Source organism: Cyprinus carpio, chromosome A23 (genome assembly GCF_018340385.1).
Source record: "Cyprinus carpio isolate SPL01 chromosome A23, ASM1834038v1, whole genome shotgun sequence".
NCBI classification, from domain to species: Eukaryota; Metazoa; Chordata; class Actinopteri; order Cypriniformes; family Cyprinidae; genus Cyprinus; species Cyprinus carpio.
In genome coordinates, this window is record NC_056594.1 from 14861586 (window position 1) to 14883291 (window position 21706).

The 21706-nt window shown below is 39.7% G+C and overlaps 1 protein-coding gene across 12 annotated transcripts in view; it reads right to left on the minus strand.

The window, feature by feature from the left end:
• LOC109048443 (zinc finger protein castor homolog 1-like) overlaps positions 1 to 21706 on the minus strand; it is a 191336-nt gene that overhangs the window by 17364 nt on the left and 152266 nt on the right. For 10 of the 12 annotated variants that reach the window (XM_042713324.1, XM_042713323.1, XM_042713322.1 and 7 more), the window contains 7 exons: positions 15755 to 16324; positions 9533 to 10397; positions 8577 to 8642; positions 5650 to 5740; positions 2583 to 2747; positions 963 to 1135; positions 26 to 882 (listed from right to left, as the gene is read on the minus strand). In XM_042713324.1, coding sequence (XP_042569258.1) covers positions 26 to 882; positions 963 to 1135; positions 2583 to 2747; positions 5650 to 5740; positions 8577 to 8642; positions 9533 to 10397; positions 15755 to 16280 — 2743 coding nt within the window. In that variant the 5' untranslated portion in view covers positions 16281 to 16324. Of the gene's footprint in view, positions 1 to 25; positions 883 to 962; positions 1136 to 2582; positions 2748 to 5649; positions 5741 to 8576; positions 8643 to 9532; positions 10398 to 15754; positions 16325 to 18074; positions 18093 to 21706 lie in introns of all 12 variants that reach the window. The other 2 variants (XM_042713321.1, XM_042713326.1) reach the window with 1 other exon arrangement.

Consider the following 21706-nt stretch of genomic DNA (forward strand, 5'->3'; position numbering starts at 1 on the left):
AATCATTAATATGACATAAACAAACCTGCATCCAGGTTACTAGAGGGCTTCAGGGCAGCGGCTGCCAGTCGGGCCATCATGGGAGATATCAGACACTTGCTGGCCGACATCTTCTCCATAATAGATGATGCAGCAAAAGAAGTCGGAGTGGAAGCTACAGTAGCAGTGGCTGGGTCCCCAGTCGGGGTGGAGGTCTGGGGTACAGAATCGCTGGGCATGGAGTGACCTCCGGAGGTAGCCGCAGAGATCAGACCCACGGTAGAGGGCGTGAGCGACATGGGCATTCTGAGGGGGAAGAAGGGGTTGGAAGCACCTGCCAGCACACTGCTGGAAAGTGCTAGGGCCATGGGCACGTTGCTGGGCAGAGCCTGGGATAGCAGGGTGGAAATGCGGCTGGCTGGAGGCAGAGCAGCGGTGGGCTTGACGCTGTTGCTGGAGGACATGGTGGTGGTGGGAGTGGGCAGCATGTGTGGTGCAGTGGAGGACTGCTGGGTCGTTGGAGAAGCACTTAAGCTGGAGTTCTTGCTGCTAATGGCTGAGTAGTCCATGAGGTCATCATTGCTGGACTCTTCCTGATCCTCTTTGGGCAACAGGTAGGGGGAATTGAGGCCCAGCATGCCCGAGGAGCGAATGTGGCGCCGCTCGTGTTTGCGCTTATGTGAGGTCATCTGGCTGGTGGAGGTAAAGGTGAAGCCGCAGCCTTGGCGTATGCAATGAAAATGGTTGGTGGCTTTGCTGTAGACGCAGCCTTCGTACTTGCACTCCTCGTATTTGTAAAACTTCTTGAAGCCATCCTTGGCGTAAGCATCGTCTTTGATGTGATAGCTCTTGTGCTTCTCTATGTCACATTTGTTCTTAAAGGTGAATGTACAGCCTTGGCGCCTGAGAGGTGGAAAGGCGAATGATTAAACTTTAAAATGCCAGTTAATGCAAATTAAGTTTAGTTTAAGCAGCCATTGTACCTGCAGTGGAAGTGAGTGGTCTTCTGCCCATAGAACTGGCACTCGACCGTCCCACAATCCTCAGTGGCACGGAACCTTTGGAAGCCATCGTTGATTAGCTGTGCATTTTTCTTATGGAAGTTCTCATGAGTCATGACATCAGAGGTGCTTGTGTACACCTTGTTGCAGCCCACCTGACAAGACAGGAAATGAAAAAAGTGTTTTCATAAGACAAAGTGTGTGCATGGTTTGGAAATAAACACCATGTGTGAGTTTCAGTTTGTTGCACTGGATGAAAAATGCTCAGTATGAAACAGTGGCTTGGTGCTTGAGCTCTTGTAGTCTGCAGGGACATGAAAACAACAACTCGAGATGTGACACAAAAATAGCTCAGTTTGGTGTTGAACTCAATGTGGGGAGCAAAGAAACAGGTGACCTAAAAAATGAACAGGAAACATTTTCTCAAGATCTGAGCTTTGTTAAAAATTTACTCTTGAGACAACAACTTATAAAATATGAAAAGCGAACACTTTACAAGAAAAAAACAGGTGTGCGCTTCATGGAAACAGCTTCAAAGAGATAAAAGACAGGACTATTTTTTTGTGATTTGCAATATGCGGCATGCAAAAGCAGCATGGTGAGGTGGTGTGTGGTTAAAACCATCTCCCATTTAAGGTTTTAAGTCTATATTAGAGGTCTCTGCTTTATTAGAAGAGTCAGGGGGGTTGTTCTGGGAGACTGTCACTTAGTTCGGTTTGAAAGGTTCTGTTACTCAACAGCAGCACTCAGGAGCTCTCTGGGCAGCAGATGAACGTGAACTTATGTTTGAATTAAAAGCAGCAATTGTATATCATCTCTGGCACTTTTCACCCGTGCAAACAGGGCAACTTGGCCATATTCAGTCAAACAATGAAAAAAATGCCACGCTGTTTTTTCTCCGTAAATCAGGAGAACGGGTGCCAACATCTGCCTGTTCTCACTGCTGTTAAAACAAGAGCTGAAATGTCTAATAACAATTACGCCATTAGCGAGGCTTTAAAAAAAAAAAAAAGAGAGAGAGAGAGAGAGAATATATCTTAAGTCCCGAGCCACTGTTGCAGGCGGTGAAAAAGTGCTCGGCTCAAAAGTGACACATTGAAAATAAGCAGATGTAAAGAATTAAACAGATCTGGTGGGAAATAATCTTTAACTTGCCACTTGGTACTAAAAGATGAAAAATGCTGAGTTCATAAACAATTCACAGAATTTTATCCATGCCAATTAAGGAGTGAGGGAGAAAGGGGGCGATGAGAGAGGAGGGGCACACCCTTTGCTTTTCAATTTTTAATTTATTCTGAGTCAAAAGAAAAAAAAGGTCTTAAATGGTCATATAGGTCTTAAGGAAATAGTTAAAGAACTTCAGTGTCCTTAAATATTGCATCATACAAAAGTCCGTGCTATTCGCCTGCCACTATTATTGTGCATGGAAAGCAGATTTTTATTTATTTGTCAGCTTTTATTTTATAATATTTATAAAAATGTAATTTAATATTTTATCTCAAATCCTGTACAAGTAAGAGAAGTTATATTTGCATGTGTCTATATAAGGGTGAATGTGCTTTTTTTGGGGGGGGCAAACTAGGGGTTTTTGCTGTGATTTACCTGCATGCAGTGGTAGTGGGTACTCTTGCCGTTGAGATGGCAGCCATGGTAGTACACACTGCAGTCATCCAAAGGGCTGAAGCGCATGAATCCATGCTGCAAGGAGTTGTCCCTCTTCTTATGCATGTTATAATGCCTTATCACATCCTGCTTACTGGTGAATCTCTGTGAACAACAGAAACACAGTGTTAGTAAGGTGGGGGAGGTGGTGTGTAGGTTCTGAAGGAAACCAGCAATGAGTTATTTTATTACTCATGCAACAGCTGCAGAGCATTGCAGCAAATTGCAGTCAGGTGGGTGAAAGGTGCATAACACAAACAGTCGTAGAAGCAGGTAGAAGGTGTACTTATTGTTCTCTACTCACACTGCAGGGTAGAGCACTTGAAAATGAGTATTTTGAAGGGTGTATTTCATTCGGAGTTTGCCACATTATGACTCAGATATGATATTATAGTATTTTCCAGGCTAGACTGTTTATTACATTTATTTCACCATTTCTAATTAAGATGGATCACTTGACATGCGAGATCACATTTGTGATATTCTCTGCTTCTGAAAAATCATGTTCCATGCTGATGGTTTTTGAACGTGCACGGGGAAAAGACAGCAAACAAACAAACAAGGCAACCAAAAAATGTTTCTCTTTTAATTCCCATCTGAGATATGATTCCATTTTTAATTAAAGTATTAAAGCACAGTTTTGTGCAGGGTTAGACAATAATAATGAAGAAATATGCTAAAATACCCCTCCACGAAATTAAAATCTCCTACACCACGGAGCAGTCGGAGAGAAAAAACAAAGCGATGTGGGGGGAAAAAACTCACTCTTGAGAGATCAGGGCAACCAAATCTGCAGTAATTGGGCTTGAGCTAATATTACAGGAACTGGAACAAGAGTAGCTGAAATCAATGAGCCTCTTCCAACGTAAATCCATAATTTCTACATAAATGAGCAACAGAAGAAAAAAAAATACAACAGAAACATCCACAAAACCTCATTGCCCATCAATGAAGCTTATCTTACAGGCAAATATAAAATAAATAAAAGACATATAAATACACAAAGATAAATACTTTAATCTTGGCTATACTGTATATAGTGTTACATTTCCAATCCTGTTTCAAAAGAAGAGAACTGTATTTCTATGATATATGAGCCGATGTCAGTGATGACAGGTATTTGGGATGTCGACAAACAAATAAAAAGAGATACCAATCTAGATCCGGCCACACTGAGTGGAACTGTGGAAAACAGCAGGAAATCGTATCAGTTGGGATACTATGCTTAGCAGAGTGGCCACACAGTCGTGCGGACATTTATTTTAGGATTGCCATTGCATTGCAGGATGGCCATGAAAGGAGAGGCAAGGCCAGTATAGAGTGGAGCAAACGCTGGCAACCGCAGGATAATATTCCACCACTGTGTAATGTAACATTTTAATGACTTATCAATTCTAAAAACAAGCTAATCTGAGCCTCACCTTTCTGCCAGGGTGCGCACAGCCTCCTGTCTGTCATTACTAAACTGCCAAGTGTCACTGACGCCTATACATGCACAGAAATATTGCCATATTAATCGGAATTTGGTCATATTCTAATTGTGTACGCGAAATGAAAATGCAGTAACCGGATTGCTACAACTTTAGATTACTCCAAAGTTACGAGTTCCTTGGGAATCAAACCCATCACCTTGATGTTGCTAGTACCATGCACTAGGGTTTAAGATACAGGAATGCTTACACCTGTATTAATCAGAACTTTGGGTTATTAAAATCATCTCCAATAGTAGATTTGCACACTAACAAACTTTATGGCCGAAATTTGTAACAAGTGGATTAAAAAAAGTGAAATTATAAGAAAGGATTATCCAGAATATCAAGAAAGTTGTATGCATGTACAATGGTGTCAATGAATACTTAAGCAACACAAGTCCAAAAATGGACAACATCAAAGGGACTTTTTTCAGCCGACTCTTCTTACAGTTTGAGGAATTGTTCTTGAATAACAAGAGGCAGCCTGCTGAGCTGAACAAGTCTCTTTTAGATGCAACAGCTGCCAAGCAGGATTCCTGGATGTTTATAATGAAAAATGTAATCAGATGATTAAAAATGAAGTGGGAGATTATGACTAGAGAGGACTTGATAAAGAAAAGACTGAGCGGCTCTCGTTGAGGGAGGATTTTTGATGTCTTCGACAAATGCGCCCGTCTTTGACTGCTCTTTTCCACCATATGCGCGTGAGCCGCTGCTGTCTGTGTTCTGATCTGCTTAATGCTGATTTTGCTGTGCTGAACATGACAACTCTGGGGACATGGATCAGGTTAATAATGTGAAAGGGGATTATGAGTGGCCCAAGAGTATTAGCAGATGTCCTTAGGAAAAAAAAGGAGGCATCTTTTGAAAGTATTTACCATTAACCATGAAAAAAAGGAAGGCCATTGTCTGTCTGATTGAGTTTTGAGAAATAGCCCTCATCTATCTAAACCTGTTAAGCCAGTACGGTGCCAAGATAAAAGCCTTGTCCATACGGTTTTGTTTGGCTGTTTCCTTGTGTGTACCTTGGCACACTTCAATAATTTCCTCTAACAGTTATCTTTTTCTCCTGTCAGGAAGTGATGGGGAAAGAGTGAAGTTGAGCTTTAAACTGGTGTTGTGACACCTTTGGCATTATGCAGTTGTACTTACAGAAGCTTGGATGTTAAGCAGTGAGGGATGAATGTTTAGGTGCGTTGAACCATGAAAGTTAAATTACAAAAATTACCGACTGACAATCTGATTTATCATCAAAAAGGAGAAAAAAACAAAAACGGGGTATTTAAATTTTTTTTTTTTTTTTTTTTTTTTTTACATTTTTACTTCTAAATAAATTTAAATCTGCTTTGTGCAGTTCTATGCAAGTTAAAATCACAATCAATCAATTAAAAAAAAAAAAAAAAAAAACATCCAAAATTAGTTTTTTGCAACACTGGCTAATGGTGGGCAAAGTAAGAAAGTTACGGGTGATTTTACTTGCATTAAGCACATGGTGAGCATTCATTTTGAACCCTGCTTGTGGCTGTCGTTCTCACCTGATAGTTACATTCAGGGTCCATGCAGTGATAATGCTCCCTGTACTGGTAAGCACAGTGCACATGGCCACAGTGTTGGCTCCCAGAGAACCTACAATCAGACAGAAATATCATATTTGTGTCATTGTTAAGTGTTTTGGCTGAGCATTCTGAATGCAAACATTATTATCATATTGAGCACAAAGATAAACACGATTTCAGAAGCAGCAAGTGAGATAAAGCGATCAATTTCAAAGAGAAAAAAAATCAGTATTTACTGAAACGGAGTAGCATTTTGGTATTTCTATTCCATATGTGAAACCTTTAACAATGTGGGGGCTGATCTTAAAAGGGCAATTTAGCCTTTTATCTCCGCTTGATAGATGCCCTAACACTGACAGAGTCATCTTCACGGAGCTCAGAGTCATTACCAGGATCTATAAACACATAGAGAAAACAGGCCTACGCTTCCTAGACCATACGATTGCAATTCACTCTCCAGCCACAGCAATCTCCACCAAATTAGTTCCATTGCCTTCAAAGGCAGTAGGTAGACTCTTATTAAACTGTAACCCCTGACATAATTCACTCATTTGCTCGTGCTTTAAGCCCTGCCAAATCAGCGTTCGGCTCTCCAGGTTAACAGCCTATGCTTTAATCAGGGAAAGGTTAGGCCTAATAGAAGGGTTTGAGTGTGTCTCTGCACGGCTTCCTCCTCTTCACTCTTGCCGACTGACTCGCCCGGTCTTCCACGGATTGGCGGTGCTTTAAAGAGGCACATTTCCTGAGTGTTTACAGGCTGATTATAACCCTGACGATGATGACTGTTAAAAACCTCCAATTACAGCTCAAAACACACAAATAAACATTTGCACCGCCGCTGCCAAGAGCACCATCTGCTGAAGTAGAGAAAAAGCTAAGTAATTTTTTCCCCCTACTGCCTAGATTATCCCTAGACTGCTTTTACAAATCACTTTGCTGAGTTCATTAAGCTAATTGAATGGCGAATCCACTACCTGCTAAACGTGGGTGGTGTTCTGAAGGACTGGGGAGGTGTCAAGCACTTAAGGTGGTTTTGCGCTTGCTTCTTAAAAGATCAGTTCACTCAAAAATTATTGTTTACTCACCTACATGTCCTTTGCAAACCCCTTAATATATATATATATATATATATATATATATATATATATATTTTTTTTTTTTTTTTTTCTTTTTTTTCTTTCGTGGGACACAAAAAGAAACTTTTTAAAGTATGCATTGGTGTTTCTCATGCAAAACAGATGTTTGGATTCAAAACTCCAAAAAAAAAAAAAAAAATGTAGTCATATGGACCTTTGTATGTATGTATGTAGGTATGTATGTATTTATAAACTTAACAGCCCCAGTCCACATTCATAGTAAGTGCATTGGTAAAATGACCAGTGCAGTCTTTAAAATGTGGGGGCATGTATTTTGGGGCCAGTATTTGAATTTTTGGGTGAACTATTCCTTTATAAAAGGGATTACAGCACAGGCGGCACAGATGCACGTTAAAACTCATCCACCATTAGCAGCCCCTCCGCGTCGCACTAAAACATTCCCGGTCCTGTGTACACAGAAGCCCCCTGGGATGGCAGCCCACCCCGGCTGTATCACTTTGCCTCTGGACAATTCCCACTTGCCGCGTCAGGGGGCTAATGGGCCACGCTGCTATTCAGTGGCAGATTAAATATTAATATCGCCATGATACAGAGATTGCCGCACATCTCCCGTTACAACAGAGACACGCCGATCAAAGTTTGGTGCAATGGTGGGTACATAAAAGCATTTAGGAGGGAAAACAGTGACTAAACACTACCAGGGAAACTCTTTAAACATCAAACCGTGGCAGCGTGAGGAGATAAAGAACTTTTTCCCCTTTTGTGGGGGGAAGGTGGGTGTAGACAAGTTTACAAAGCTGCTTTTTAGCATGACTGTTCTCTCATTAGCGTGGATGATTCACCTCCCCCCACCCCCCCATCCTTCAACAACCCCCCAATACACCAGGCTGCATTTGCCCTTTTTATGAGTCCTCATTTTTCTTTTTTCCCCTCCTCTCTTTCCTTTCTTTTTTTTCCCAACACGGAAATTGAAACTGTATCTGGGCTTATCTACTGCCTCCCCGCGCATCAACTGCCGAGATGTTTAGACAAATTTTATGCATTATGCAGTGCAAATATCAAAAACAGTTCTTGGCAGTGCCAGCAGAAGCCTCATTAAAAATTCCTTAATTAAATCTTCTTGCAAAATGTAATCAGTCCAAGGAGGGTTTTTGTGTGTGCACAAGGATGTGTGTGTGTGTCTGTTAGTGCCAGGGCTTTGATTTGTGGCCTTCATGTTACGGCTTGGGAGAGTAATCATTAACGCCAAAGCCACTTTGCCTTTTGAAACGCGCCTTTTTCTCTCTTTAAGGCCAGTAATAAATAAACAAATGATAATCACCTTTCTACTGGTGCGACAAAAGGAAACAGAAGCCGATATTGAAGTGTGCTGCATCTATCTCCGTGCTTTATCTGCATTCACGAGTGTCTGTCATTTAGTTGATTCAGTATCTTCATTTGAAGTGCAGATATTAGAAAAGAAAGTCTCAACTATCTGTGCAGTCATGCCCTATGACACACAGGCACACGCAGGGCAGTCTAATCTGTCCAATGTTTTCACAAACATTTCATGCTGTTTGCTCAAGATTTTACGGAGTTCTGCTTCAGCGCTGGCAGAGAAACTGACACTGGGGAAAAGATTACTCCCTTTCCAGCCTTAAATTCAATTAATTTTCCTTAGTCCATAAACCTGGCGTGCTTACGCGTAATTTATCGTCCGCACAGAAAGTGTATTTTCGCAAATCTATGTCCTACTTTATTAAAGTGTAAAATATGTCCTCGATTATAGAATGTTGTTGTGAAGTTTTGTGAGGGTGAGAATTTGCATACCTGGCGATATATTTCTGGTACACGTTGACTTCCTCTGTGACAGGTTTCTCGGGAGGAAGGCCGTTCCTATCATAGCATACAAAAAAAAAAGAGAAAAAGGATTAATGGTATGCATTCCATCAGTAATAAAAACAAATTGACGCAGTATTTACTTATGAGCCATTTCAAAGTTTGGGCTATCAATATACATTTTCTTCAATGGAGTAGCGATTTGGTTTGGGAATGAATCAGGGAGGTATATATGCATGCTTTGATGCATGGCCTCCCAACAATGAAAGCACAGAGGGGAAAAAAAGCTTTTGAATGCATAAATTATTTATGTGTGTTTTTGGAGAGAGCACAAATGCAAAGACGAGGGTTTGTGCAGAGTGCCAGAAAGCCAGAAAATGGCTGCGTTCATTTTATTTTGTTTGATTGGCCCTTGTATGAGGGATAACTATGGCTTTTAGGACAATTCTCATCGATTTACCAGTTACTTGAAAGTCTAGGTTTGGTGGCAGCATTTGACTTAGCATCCCACCTTCATTGAATAAGCACTTAAAGAGAGGAATTCATAATGTATAATATTATACTCGGAGTGAAACATTGTGTATGGCAGCAGTTCAGCAGCACTAACTCAGGACTAACAACGTGAACAGCTCCAGCAGGGGATGACCTGGGGTTAATCTGCCTCTTTAGGGGTGGTTTTGACAACAAATCACTGTATGTGTGTGTGCTTGCACATGGCCACATTTCTGAACGGCCTAGGGACTGCTGGAGAACAGCCTTTAGGTTCTTGCTAACCTGAACCATTGACAAGGTCACAAAACTCAGAAAGAGTGCCAACAAAGGCCCTACAAAATTGTAATCTGACTTTAAGACATTTTAGGTCTTCTGACATGCCATAACCCCCCACTGTAATTTCCTGTCAATATATTGTCTGAACAGTTCATTACAATTTTCAGACATTGCCTTACTTGACTGAGGAGACGGTTCCAGTAGTGATGGAGTCAGTCTTGGAGAAATTGGACTTCATGTAGTCAGTGTTAAAGCCAAGGTGGCCCGCCTGGTCTACAGGCAACCCGGGAGGTCCCACGACCCCAGCGGGAGCAGCCGTACTTATGACTGGGGTTCCTGGGGTTCCTGCCATAGCTGGGAGCACACTCGGCATCACTGGAGGATCAACCTTCCCGGGGATAAGCTTCTGGATATTTCGAATATCATACTTTGACGGCCTGCCAACCTTGCCGGTCTTAAAAGCGATGGCGCCGCCCATGTCAGGGTTGCCCTCTCCGGGTTTAAAGAGTTGCAGGTACTTGACATTCTCCAAGTCATACTTGGAGGGCCGCTTGTAGGAATTGCCATTCTGCTGTTTGAGACTCTCGCCCATCTTTAGCTTCTGGATGAAGAAATCGTACTTGGACGAACGGGATGCCAGGTTCTGGATGTGTGACAGGTTGGTTGGGGGTGTGTTGAGCGAGCTTTGTTTGTGGTCCATTCCGGGTGGAAATATCTGACCCTCTGACCCTGTGAGGACCGGCTGGATGAGGGCAGTGCTCTTCTCCATTTTGGAGTTGAGCTCTTCGGGCTTGGTGTGCACAGGCGAGGGCAGGGTCTCCCCGGCCTTCAGCTTGCGGATGTACTCCTCATACTTGGAGAAGCGAGCTCGACGGGTGGCCTCCTCACTGCTCAGGGAGGAGGGATCTGAGGTAGCTGCTTTCAGTTTTTCAAAGCTGATCTTCTTGGCCAGCTCATCCCGAGCCTGCTGGTCATCATAGCCAAACATGTGTAAGAACTCATTCATGGTGTTAGCGGCGTAATCATGTAGTGCGGAGGCCTCTCCTATACGAAATACAAAAAAAAACACTTAGATTTCCTGTTATCTGAAAAAATAAAATAAAATAAAATAAAATAACAAGGCCCAATAAGGCGGTCAGAAAGAGGTAAATGTATAGTTGAATTGCTAGTAACTTACTTTAGGACCATTAACTTTCATATAGGTCTGGAGAGAGGTCGGACAGACAGGCAAAAGGAGACAATTTGGGTCGAAAGCTTCCCCTGCTGCTTAACCAGCCCTTATAAAGGACAAATTACTGCTCTTTCAGAGTCTGTTTGTGCATGCATGTGAGTGAGAAAGGGACACAAACCCCTCTGGCACCGGTGCACTTAGTTCTTGGCTCTGATATAGTGTTTACCACAGCAGATAAATACAAAAAATCTCATCTTGTCTCAGTTTGACTGTCAGGAGAGCTACCCTGGTACAAGAGCATGGCTCCAAATAACAACTTCACAGAGGTGTCAGATAAACTCCTTTTCCACCCTGCCAGGACCCCTGCCCTCCACCAGACCTTTTTCCATTTATTTGTATGCCATTTTCATTGCTGGGCAAATGAGAATGTTAGAGGTAACATTAGCCATGGTCATGGTAATTAATACTAAAATATTTTAGCTTTGGTCTCATATTTCTATGTTATTGCTAAATCGGTCTCTTGCCTGTGCTTTACACATCTCCTTCTCAGCCTGTAAAATAATCCCCAAATTTCCATTGCTGCATTGGGGCTAGTCCTAGCCATGCTACATCAGTATGAAAGGTGATCTGGGAGATCGAAAGGACATGAAAAATTGACGAGAAATGTATCAGGTATTTGAGAGGAAACTCCCTATGCTTTGCCATGCATCATTTTAGCGGCTTCTACTGTGTTTGAGCAGATAATTTCATCTCATGCTCAAACATTAGGGCTTCATGGCAGTCCAGGTCTCCACATCTACTTGATTTCTCAATTATATTACTGACATGCTCACCAAATAGGGTACAAAAAAAAAAAAAAAGGAACTGAAAAAAGACTGTCAAAGGTATATATGTATTGCTTTTAAAGTTTTATTTGTCACATACACATCCATACACAGTACGACATGTAGTGCTTGATGTGGCTTTCTGCACAGAATTGAATAAAATGAATTAGATTAGGAATAAAATATATATATATATATATATATATATATATATATATATATATATATATATATATATAAAAAATAAATATATACAAATATATATTCATATTAATAAAAATATTTATTTATATTGTAAATAAGTGCATTTTATATAATATATTTTAATATACATATAAAATGACCTGAAAATGCACTGAAAGATTAGATTTGTGCCTCTACTGCTTTAAAAAGTCATTAGACAGATTTTGGTGAAAGTGCCTGCTATTTTGACTACATTTTGACAAAGTATGCTCATTTATTGTTAATTAGCCTCAGTTTAATCACGGCTGAATCAGCCACAAATAAAACACTAACTATAAAAAATTATGAGGTATTATTACTTACTGACGGATATTTAGTGTTACTGTATGCATCTCCAGAACGTCAGTTTGGCAGAGCAAGGCTTCAGTCATAAATCTGGCATCCAGTGACAGTATTTTTGTATAGGTCATGACTGCTTAAAGGGGTTGTGTCAGATCATATGATTTTACACAGCTTTAAAGTCAGGACCGGCTCTTTAATCTCTGTCCCTGAAGATTTTCCAAGGGCAGCGATCAAATACACTCCTGCTTTGGGTAATTGGACATATTCCATCTGTACCTTTTTTTCAAACAGTTGGGAAACTCCCTTCATTTTCTGACAGAAATTCCCCTCTCTGTCTCTGAGTGTTATCAGTTTATCTTTAGCATTATTATAAGCATCAAAAGTCTAGTATGATATGATATGTTATGATATTAATGATCCACTCTTGTTGTTCCAAACCTGTATGATTTTTCTTTTTCCGTGGAACACAAACAAAGTTATTTAGAAGATTTATTTTATGTTCCACGGACAAAGAAAAAACAGGTTTTGAACAACATGAAGGTGACTACGTAGAAGCCAATTTGGGGGTGAACAGTTTTCAACTTGAGTGAACCATCTTTTTAAGATCATTCTGTTAGTATTAGAAGAGATGCCGGTTGTACTAAACACAGGAAAAGTAATAGCTGTGGCAACAGTAGTAGCAGGTGGTAACAGAAGACAGGACAAGAAGTCTAGCATGCCAGTGGGCGGCTCTGTATGCGTTTAATAGACTATCAGTGTCAGGAGAATGGCTGGACTTAAACTGCACACATTATGCCAGGACCTAAGAGGAGATAACCTTTTAAAACAGCATGTAAATGAGCCCCCCCCCCCCATCCTTATCTCACACACTCCAAATGATGTCATGTGCATGTGGTCGGAAAGCCATGGCTTTGGGGGAAAGGTAGGATTTGCCTGGCTGAACTCCCAGCACTCTCTCTCTTCCTCATGTCACTGGAGAGTACAAAAAAGAAGTGCTCCTAATCTCACCACTTCATACTGGCAAATTCCAGCCAGCGACAAAGCCCTTGTCTACGTTTGAGGCAATTAAGGTACATTTTCCCTCCGTGGTGTGATAACAAATGGACATTATATCTCCTTTCTGCTGACCAAACATGGCCATTAGAAGCAGGCTGATTCTGTCTTCATGCACTCCAGAGGGGGTGATGATAAGGACATACATGTAAGGATCTATACATAGGGACTTATCAAGGTTCCACTGACAACACTGTCAAAGCTGTGCTCTCAAACAGACATTTCTGAGACTGCTTCTTAAATAAACTTGTTCAGTTTTAAACTTAACTCAACTCTTCAGAAAAAAGTCACATTAAATTTGCTGTGATATCGAGAAACCACTCAAAGCTTCCACTAATTAGCAAAACTAAAGGTAGCTTAATCCAGCTAACTGGTTAGCTAATAGGGTTAAATTCACAACTCTATTTGGATTGTGAGATTTAACAAACATCTTTGGCTGGTCTGTTTCACTTCAGCTCAGTGAAAAAATTAAGTGTCATCTATGTGTTGTTCATAAAGGCTGAATATGAAGAGAATCTCGAGGCGTGTTAGCAGGTCTAGCTGCAATATATTCTACTAGAACTATTAGAACTCAAATTAAATTCTATTCAAATAATATTTCTTCTAAACTATATTTCTAAATAATACATATTTTTGTTATATATATATATATATATATATATATATATATATATATATATATATATATATATAAAATAAAATAAATAAAAATATAATTAATTTATACTTCAAAAAGATGAGTAATATATATATATATATATATATATATATATATATATATATATATATATATATATATATATATATATATAATGAAAAAAAAAACATTATGTGGTATGTGTATAATATTTGATATTTTTACATGATCTATTGCCTAGCCTGGTTGCAGTTGACTGCTGTGGGAAAGGCATTCTGTGATTTTATGCTGATAGGGATTCTGCTCAGTCCCCTGATGTGAGGAGTTAAATGTTTTGAAGGTCGCAGTTTCTCTCATTGATCTTGCGATGTTTGTTAATTACATTGTCACTGATGTTGTGAGAGATAATTAAGCCACTATGTTTATATGCATAATTATGTGCGCTCCGCATCAGCCTTTGAAAGACAGCAGCACGAGGGAAGAAAAAATATTTTAATTGTGAGCAGCTCAGTAACATGGCAGTATAGATGCCCTAGTTACAATCAACAAAGAGAGAGAGGAGGGAAAAACAACTCAAGACAAGAGTGGTGACTAATGTCTGCTCGCTGCAGTCTTCAAACGCTTTTTCTTCATTTTGAGATGCAGAAGCAGCCAGGGCCCAATGAAAGAAAAGGTGTACAACACAAACACATATTTACAGACAGCTTTCTTTATGACCATGAAATAAACACAAAATGACTGATTAAAACCACAAAGCACTCATGTTTGCCGGAAAATACTTGATTTTCTGAGAAGCTCTTGGCCCTACTTCTGTGATAGAGGCCACAAACATATAGGTGCTTCTACCGTAAGAATGAAAAAAAAAAAAAAACACTTAAAGCAGAACAAAAACTGAAAGAAGAAAGCATTTAACAAAAAAGCACCAGCTTCACCTGATTTCGGAAGAAAAGAAACGTCTTTTAAACAAAGTGATATCTCTCATCTCCTCTTGTTATCTAGCATAGTTTCTGTCTTGAGAGATTGTGTCAGTTTCTGCAAATTTTGCTTGCTTGTTCTCATTCTGTGAAGGATGGCAATGCATGCCTCATGTTGTCTTGATGTTTGTATTACAAATACAGAAGTAAATGCAGTCTTTGTTTCTTTCCATAATGATTAAAGGGCCACTCGTAAGGCTTTTGCTTTACTCAAGACTTTTTCTGAATCTCCAGGAGTTAATCTTCTGAACTGATAGAGACCTAGGGTCTTGGCAGAGCGGGTCTACTATGTAATTGGGTCTGTGGTAGCTATGTTTTGTGAGCTTATAGAAAATCAAAGAGTCAGAGTGTAATCCTGGGTGTAATATGAAGCTTAGCGGCCTGCCAACACTCTTGGCCCTTCGGCTGCTACACACATACGCTCCAGTGTCTATAAACCTCTTCTACAATTAATTTTTTCTTTTACTTTCTGTTTTTCCCAATGCAGATAGTTTCTATGTGTTTGCGGATGGCAACAGTTACTCTTTCATGTTACAACTATAGATTTCTCTTTCCAAGAACTGTACCTGTGCCGCTGTGACCCTGTTAAAGTGTCACTGTAATTATGCTTGCAAAGCACACAGGTAAAGTAAGACCTGTGAAAACAGAGCTGGCAAGCCTTTGAAGAGAGATTTTATCTTGCTTATGCACACTTTGTTTTGGCTACAAAGAGAAAAGTACTGAACAATGTGATCTTAATAGTATTTGCAGGCATTTGCACTGTATGTCAAGTGTAGATCTACATGTTTTTTAGATGCTGAAATGCACAAAATCAACATACTGACAGCATGTAAAACATAAATGCTTTTTCATATCAACAACTTTGAAAATGTACAAATGTTTTGAGATTTGTAGAATAAAAAAGTCTTGAAACTGATGGTTTTATTGTGTATTTGGTTTTATTTTATTTTAATAAATGCATTAAATGTTTAATGTGATATTTTTAATGTCATCACATTTATTTAACAATTTAACACCATTTTATTGTTAATCTATCTATCTATCTATCTATCTATCTATCTATCTATCTATCTATCTATCTATCTATCTATCTATTGATGCTGTCAAAATGCTGGTATTGTACACAAACACATAAATGTCCAAAAATGTGTGTGCAAATGTAATGTACAAATACCTATGAATACTAATGACATCATCCTGAAAGAAAGAGGTGATACCTGTTGAGGTGAAGGGGGCTTGGCGAGGGGTGGCTTCAGTGGCGGGCTGGTAGCTGTCATCCTTGTGCGGGCTGCCCTCTGAGTCTCTGTCCTCATGATAACTGCCCTCGTGGGAGCTGGGCATGGTCTCGGCTTCTTCTGTGTTGTCTTCGTCATCGCTGCAGCCTTTAGGCTGGACCATGTACACGCCTTCAGGGGGACCATCATCTCCATTGTTGGGTTTGAGTCCCCTGTGCTCGCCCCCACCTAAGGACTGCGGATCATCAGCGTACTCGCCATTCACCCACTTCTCAATGGCTTCACGCCGTTTCTGGTCCTCTTCAAGGCTCTGGCACAAGGTCAGGCCCTCTGAGAAGTCACTTTCAGGTCTGTCGCCCTCATCATATTGCAAGCTGCCCCGCTCACTGTTGTCCACTAGATCTGAGTCTCCCTCGGCATTCTGGGAACTGCCGTCGTACACCACCTGCTTGCTAAGCTTGGCACAGATCGCATTCAGTTTTAGGCCACCTTTTCTTTTGGCGGCCATTGTGGAATTTCCTGAGGTCTTTTCAGTGCATAAACTCCTCTCAGCTGTTGACCAAAAAAAAAAGAAGAAGAAAGAAGAAACATTTTAGTGGTTAAAAACTAGATTTATGGAAGATGTTAACAGTTAAAGACTTGATAATGGTTGCACCACCCTTCCATGCTTCAAGCCAACCACAATGCTTCTCGCTAAAAACCACAAACCTGTTGAACTTAAACTAAAGTGAATTTTAACTAAGTTTTTGTTTGCTGTTACTCCTAGATACACTGGCACTCCCTTTCCACAACAATAGAGAATTATAAAGAACAACTCACATGCATGTCTGTAAATTGCAGATGTCATTGACACCTACTTTTATGAGAGAAGGTGAGAAAGGGAACGAGAGAAATATCTCTTCCTACACACCGAGAAGAAAAACTAGATTGCAATCAGACCCCAAATAGTGTGTCAAGTCACCACTACAGTGTGATTTAATTCTAAACATGACAGCAGAATAGAAACAGCCTGACACTGAACACTCTCTTCACCTAAAGAGGCCCAGCGTCCTGCCAATATCAGCCTTAACTCTGACGGCACAGGGACGAGAGCGCTGAAGACTATAAGAAAGCAGGGAAAGTACATCTGGAAGCAAAAAAAAGAGACAGAAAGCATAAAAGAGACAAACATGCAGAGAAAAAGTAGCTGCCATCCCCTTACCTCACATCACCTCCCTTCAATCAGCCTGCTTTCATCACTAACTCTGACTCAAATTCGCTGTCAGCCCCCTAAACCTACTCATACAAAGAACAAAAACCCAAAACCTTTTTTTGTTTTTTTTTTTTTTTTTTACCACATTAACAGCTATTCTCATTTCAGCAGATATTTTAAAGATCAAAACAGTGGTTTGAGAGTCAAACACCAGTCAGACATATACACTTCCTGTGCATCCCCCTTGAATAGACAGTTGAGAATGTACTGGAGTTGATCATTCACACACGGGTTCGCAATAGACTCACTCCATATTACCTGCCACACACCATATGCATTTCCAGTTTAGAGCAGCATGGATTTCCATGGTTCAACATTCCAGTAATTCTACAAAAATTTGCATGTTAAGATTCCACATGGGCCTGGTTATTTGCTATTTCACCCCAATGTGCTATCTATAATATCTACTGTATGTTTCAACTAGACAGCCCCCCCACCCCCCAACCCCCAGCAGCTGTTCTGCGACCGTCCATATCCAGAGATGCCTTTTTAAGGGCAGAATTCTCTCACTGCTAAGTCACCCTTTTGCCATGAATCTGATGCAAAGATTTAGCAAAGTTCACTTTTAATAGGTTTTCCAGGCTTAAAATTGAGCCCGGTCATAACGTTAGTTGTTTATCATGCAGTAAATAAAGAATGAGAAACCTGCGGGACGTATAACGGTCTGTGGAACGTTTTAGCAGGTAGTTAGACGCTGTGTTGAAATGAGCTATTTCTAACCACCTCATGAAGCTGTCAATACAAAAGCTGTTTTGGTTCAAATGGATGCTTTAACAAGACAATATATAATGTTTTTTTAAAGTGTTTGTGTAAAATCAAAATCTATGTTTTTAATTAATTTATTTATTTTGCATAATGAGCTTTTGAAGGGACTCAACGTTAGTCTGTTACATACTAGATGTGCTGTGCACCCTGTGGCCCCCGGCACATGCTTTCTCAGTTACTGTATTTACACTTAACACTTCCTCTCTGAAACAATGAGCTGAGGAATTATGCACGCTCCGCACTGCACCACATGCATCTAAATGCCTCAGATGTGCTCATTTTTACCTTAGACAATTGCAAGGCCTGTGTTGAAGAGGTCATCCAGTTGAGGACAGCAATTTTGAACCCAAAAAAAAGAAAACAAAAATATCAGCTGCAAAAACTATTAGGAAGTGGAAACATAAATTCTGAAGTATTTTTTCAGAACACCTCTAAAGGAAGATTGAGGTCATTTGGGCGTAACAGTAAAGGTCATTTACTGTTCACCCTGCTCAGTATTTCACTCTTTAACTAGTGATTTCCTTTGCATTGCAATCTCGCTTTTCCTTGTAGGAAATGACCCCTGAGAAGCGATCTCATTCCATTACCCACAATTTATGTGCCTTTTTTTTAAACAATCAAAAACCCACGGTCAACAACACCCACATTGTCTTAAATTAGCACTCGCCAAGTGGCAAATGCAAATAAAAATATTCTTTCGTGAGTAAATGCAACTGCTTGTCAGTGGCCAGTAATTTTATAAGGAACTGTAAATGATGCAAACAATTCAATTCAAAGATATACAAACAGTTGTAAAAATTTTATTTAAAAATAAATATTACAAAAATAATTATATATTTTTTTCTATTTTATATACATACATATATATATATATATATACATATACATATATATATATATATATATATATAATATATATACATATATATATATATATATATATATATATATATACACATATACATTATATATATATAATATATAAAATATATGGCCATATATATATATATTCTATTATATTTATGTACTATTTATAAAGTCAAAATAAAAATTATGGAAAGAAAATTTAAATTTAAATTTTTAGAAAAATTCTATAAGAAAATGATTATTTATAAACTGAATCATATTCCTGTATGTATATTAAAATCAATGTATATTAAATATAACAAAATAAATATCATAATAAATGTTGTATGAAAGAAAAAAAAAAAAACTTTAGCACTTTTACAAAAAATAAGGCTGTGCACTTGAAAGACATCTTTGTCTGAGATGAGATCGGAGGTTTTAAATGAGAAAGGATCAGGGCACTAATGAGACACTCTGGAGCTCAAAAAAGATCATGGTAAACCAGTTAGTAGCTGCTGCATTAAATACATGCCCGGCAATAGATATGCCTCGGTTCTGACTAACAATGGAGATTGCTATGGCAACACCGCTGTTTACTTCAAGTCGTTTGTGTTCATGATAGCATGCAGTGCGATAAAATCAGTAGGGATCCAGATAAAAGAACAGCCTCTCCTCTGGGATCCCTCCCGCCACTCAAGAGACAGGCACTCATGTTAAGAAAAATAGGTGTAACAAACAGCAAACCTCAATGATTTGATGCGTCCAAACGCATTTCAGCGAAACACTATTATTTCAGGCCCTTGAAGACGCCTGTCAGCGCTGAATTATAAACAAACGGTGGGGATGATCACAGCAAAAGTTTGTTTTCTTTAAGAGGTCCTGTTTATTCTAATGCTGACAATATTTTTTACTGGAAATAGTGCAGAGCTGGAATTGCCGTAATGCTTTTACTGTATAAGGAGAAAACCTTTGCGAAAAAGTCAAGAAACTATTCTAAACAGATTTGACAATAAGAGTGAGAGAGCTTCTTCTTTTTATCTGCTCGCACATCAAAGGCCCCACAAGCCCTGTTTCTTTTCAGAACCGTGAGGCGGAGGACGCCGGGAATGACAGAGAAGCTGCTTTGAATGTGGCTCTCCGGGCCCTGCGTGTCTCGTTTAATGCGGAGCTTCTGTTTATGTGCCGGAATGATATCATGCCCAATCAAGTGGTGTTTCAAATCCTAATAATGCCGTTGGAAGTGCATTATTTGTACGAACGTGTGCTGACTGCAATCAGCCCACCAGAATGAGGAAGTGGCTGTTAATGACTACTTAGATTGGCGTGTCCTGTTCTTCCCTCTCCGTCTCTCTCTCTCTCGTTCTGACAGGAAGAGCATGCACGCTAAAGCTGGGATGTGACATTCTACTTCTCACCTGGCATCCACTGCTGCGATTGTTCTAGAAACAGACTCTGTTTACTTGGCTAAACCCGAATCCCTCGACTTAGTGGTGATCTAACACTCTGATCTGCCCTGTCTGATTTCATGCAGACTTTCAAAATACGTTGACTAATGCAAGGACAAAACCCTAATAATACAGAGTATTCATTAATGCAACAGGCCTGGACAGCGTTGGATTATTCCTCATTATTTAAATATCCTCCTGTCAGAGCAGTTTCTTTCTATCCTGACTTTTAAAAGCTTTATTCTGATATTATAATCCTTTTGACAGATTAACTGACTTGGAATGTGTATAAATTAACTTGTCTTTTTTGTTTTTTCCAGGTGGAGGATCTAGGACCTCTGACTGTCAGGGGCTTCTGCAAATGTAAACTTAATAAAGTAAATGTCAAATAAACCAAGAAACGTGAATGGTTACCTGTTCCTGGCCCTTCCTTAGTGGTTTATTTTGCATATTTACAATGCAGTTTCTCATTATTTGCAGCAACTGCAACAAGATGGGGGCCTCAGAGAGGCAGATTCCTAGGTATTTCCTCATCTACTAAAACACGAACACACATACACATGCTGAAATAATCCCCTCTATTTTGCTAATTTACAGCTTGCAGGAAGTAGTTTGTTTCTCCCATCGCTCTGGGGGAAGACGAGCGGAAAAGTCAGCATCGGACCTGTTCTCCACACACTCTCGTTCCACAGCATCGGGCCTCTCTTTCGATTTTATTTCACAAGAATAACAATAAGCAGGTCTGCGACCATGTCTATGGAATTTGCCGTATTTTTTCCAACGGTCTGTGCTGATGCTCCGAATTTCCATTTTCTGCATGCATATTTAATTGAGTTTTGTCCCAGTGGTGCGGAAATGATTTGTTTTTTGCTCTCTGTTCACTTGACTCCTCTTCGGAGTCGGTAACCCTGATTAAGACGTTCACGTTAATTTCCCAGCGCACACCTTTTTTTTGTGCATTAATGGTTCTGATCATCTAATTAAAACTTCTCAGCTTCGCTGCTGATCACCGCTCGTTGTGCCTCTGACCTGAAGTTTTAATTGCCGCGTCAGAGGCGATAATAATAATTTCTGGGTTCTGATGATTAAAAACAATGCCATTCCCAACTGCCGCTTAAAGCGGGAAAAGATGGAAGGAGAGGCTGAGGTGAAGCATAAAGAAAAAGGAGGTGAAAGAAAGAGAATTAGTAGGGAAAAGATGGTTATTTGAGCTTTGAAACAGGTTTGTTTGGTATCACAGTATGAGAGGGGAGGATTGGTGCTCACAGGGCAGGTTTACCTGGTTTGCAGTGTACTGTAAATGAGGGCAAATATGACAAAACAAATAAAACTTCTCAGAACTGCATGAGGTTAAAAGAAACCCTGAATTCCACATCTCTATGATAATTATTTTTATAGTTTTGCTTTTTGTTTTAGTCTTATAATATGACACTTCAGCATTTTATGATGTCTAAAAGCAAGTTGTTGCATTAAGAAAAGTCAGCTGACGTGTGCATTAATGGCAAAACTATGATGGGTTTTATAAACTGCTCATACTCACACACACTCTATCATTCTGTCCTTTTTTTTTTTTTTCATCTGATGGACTCTAATGGATTTTTCAGATTCCCATGCAGGGATCAATTT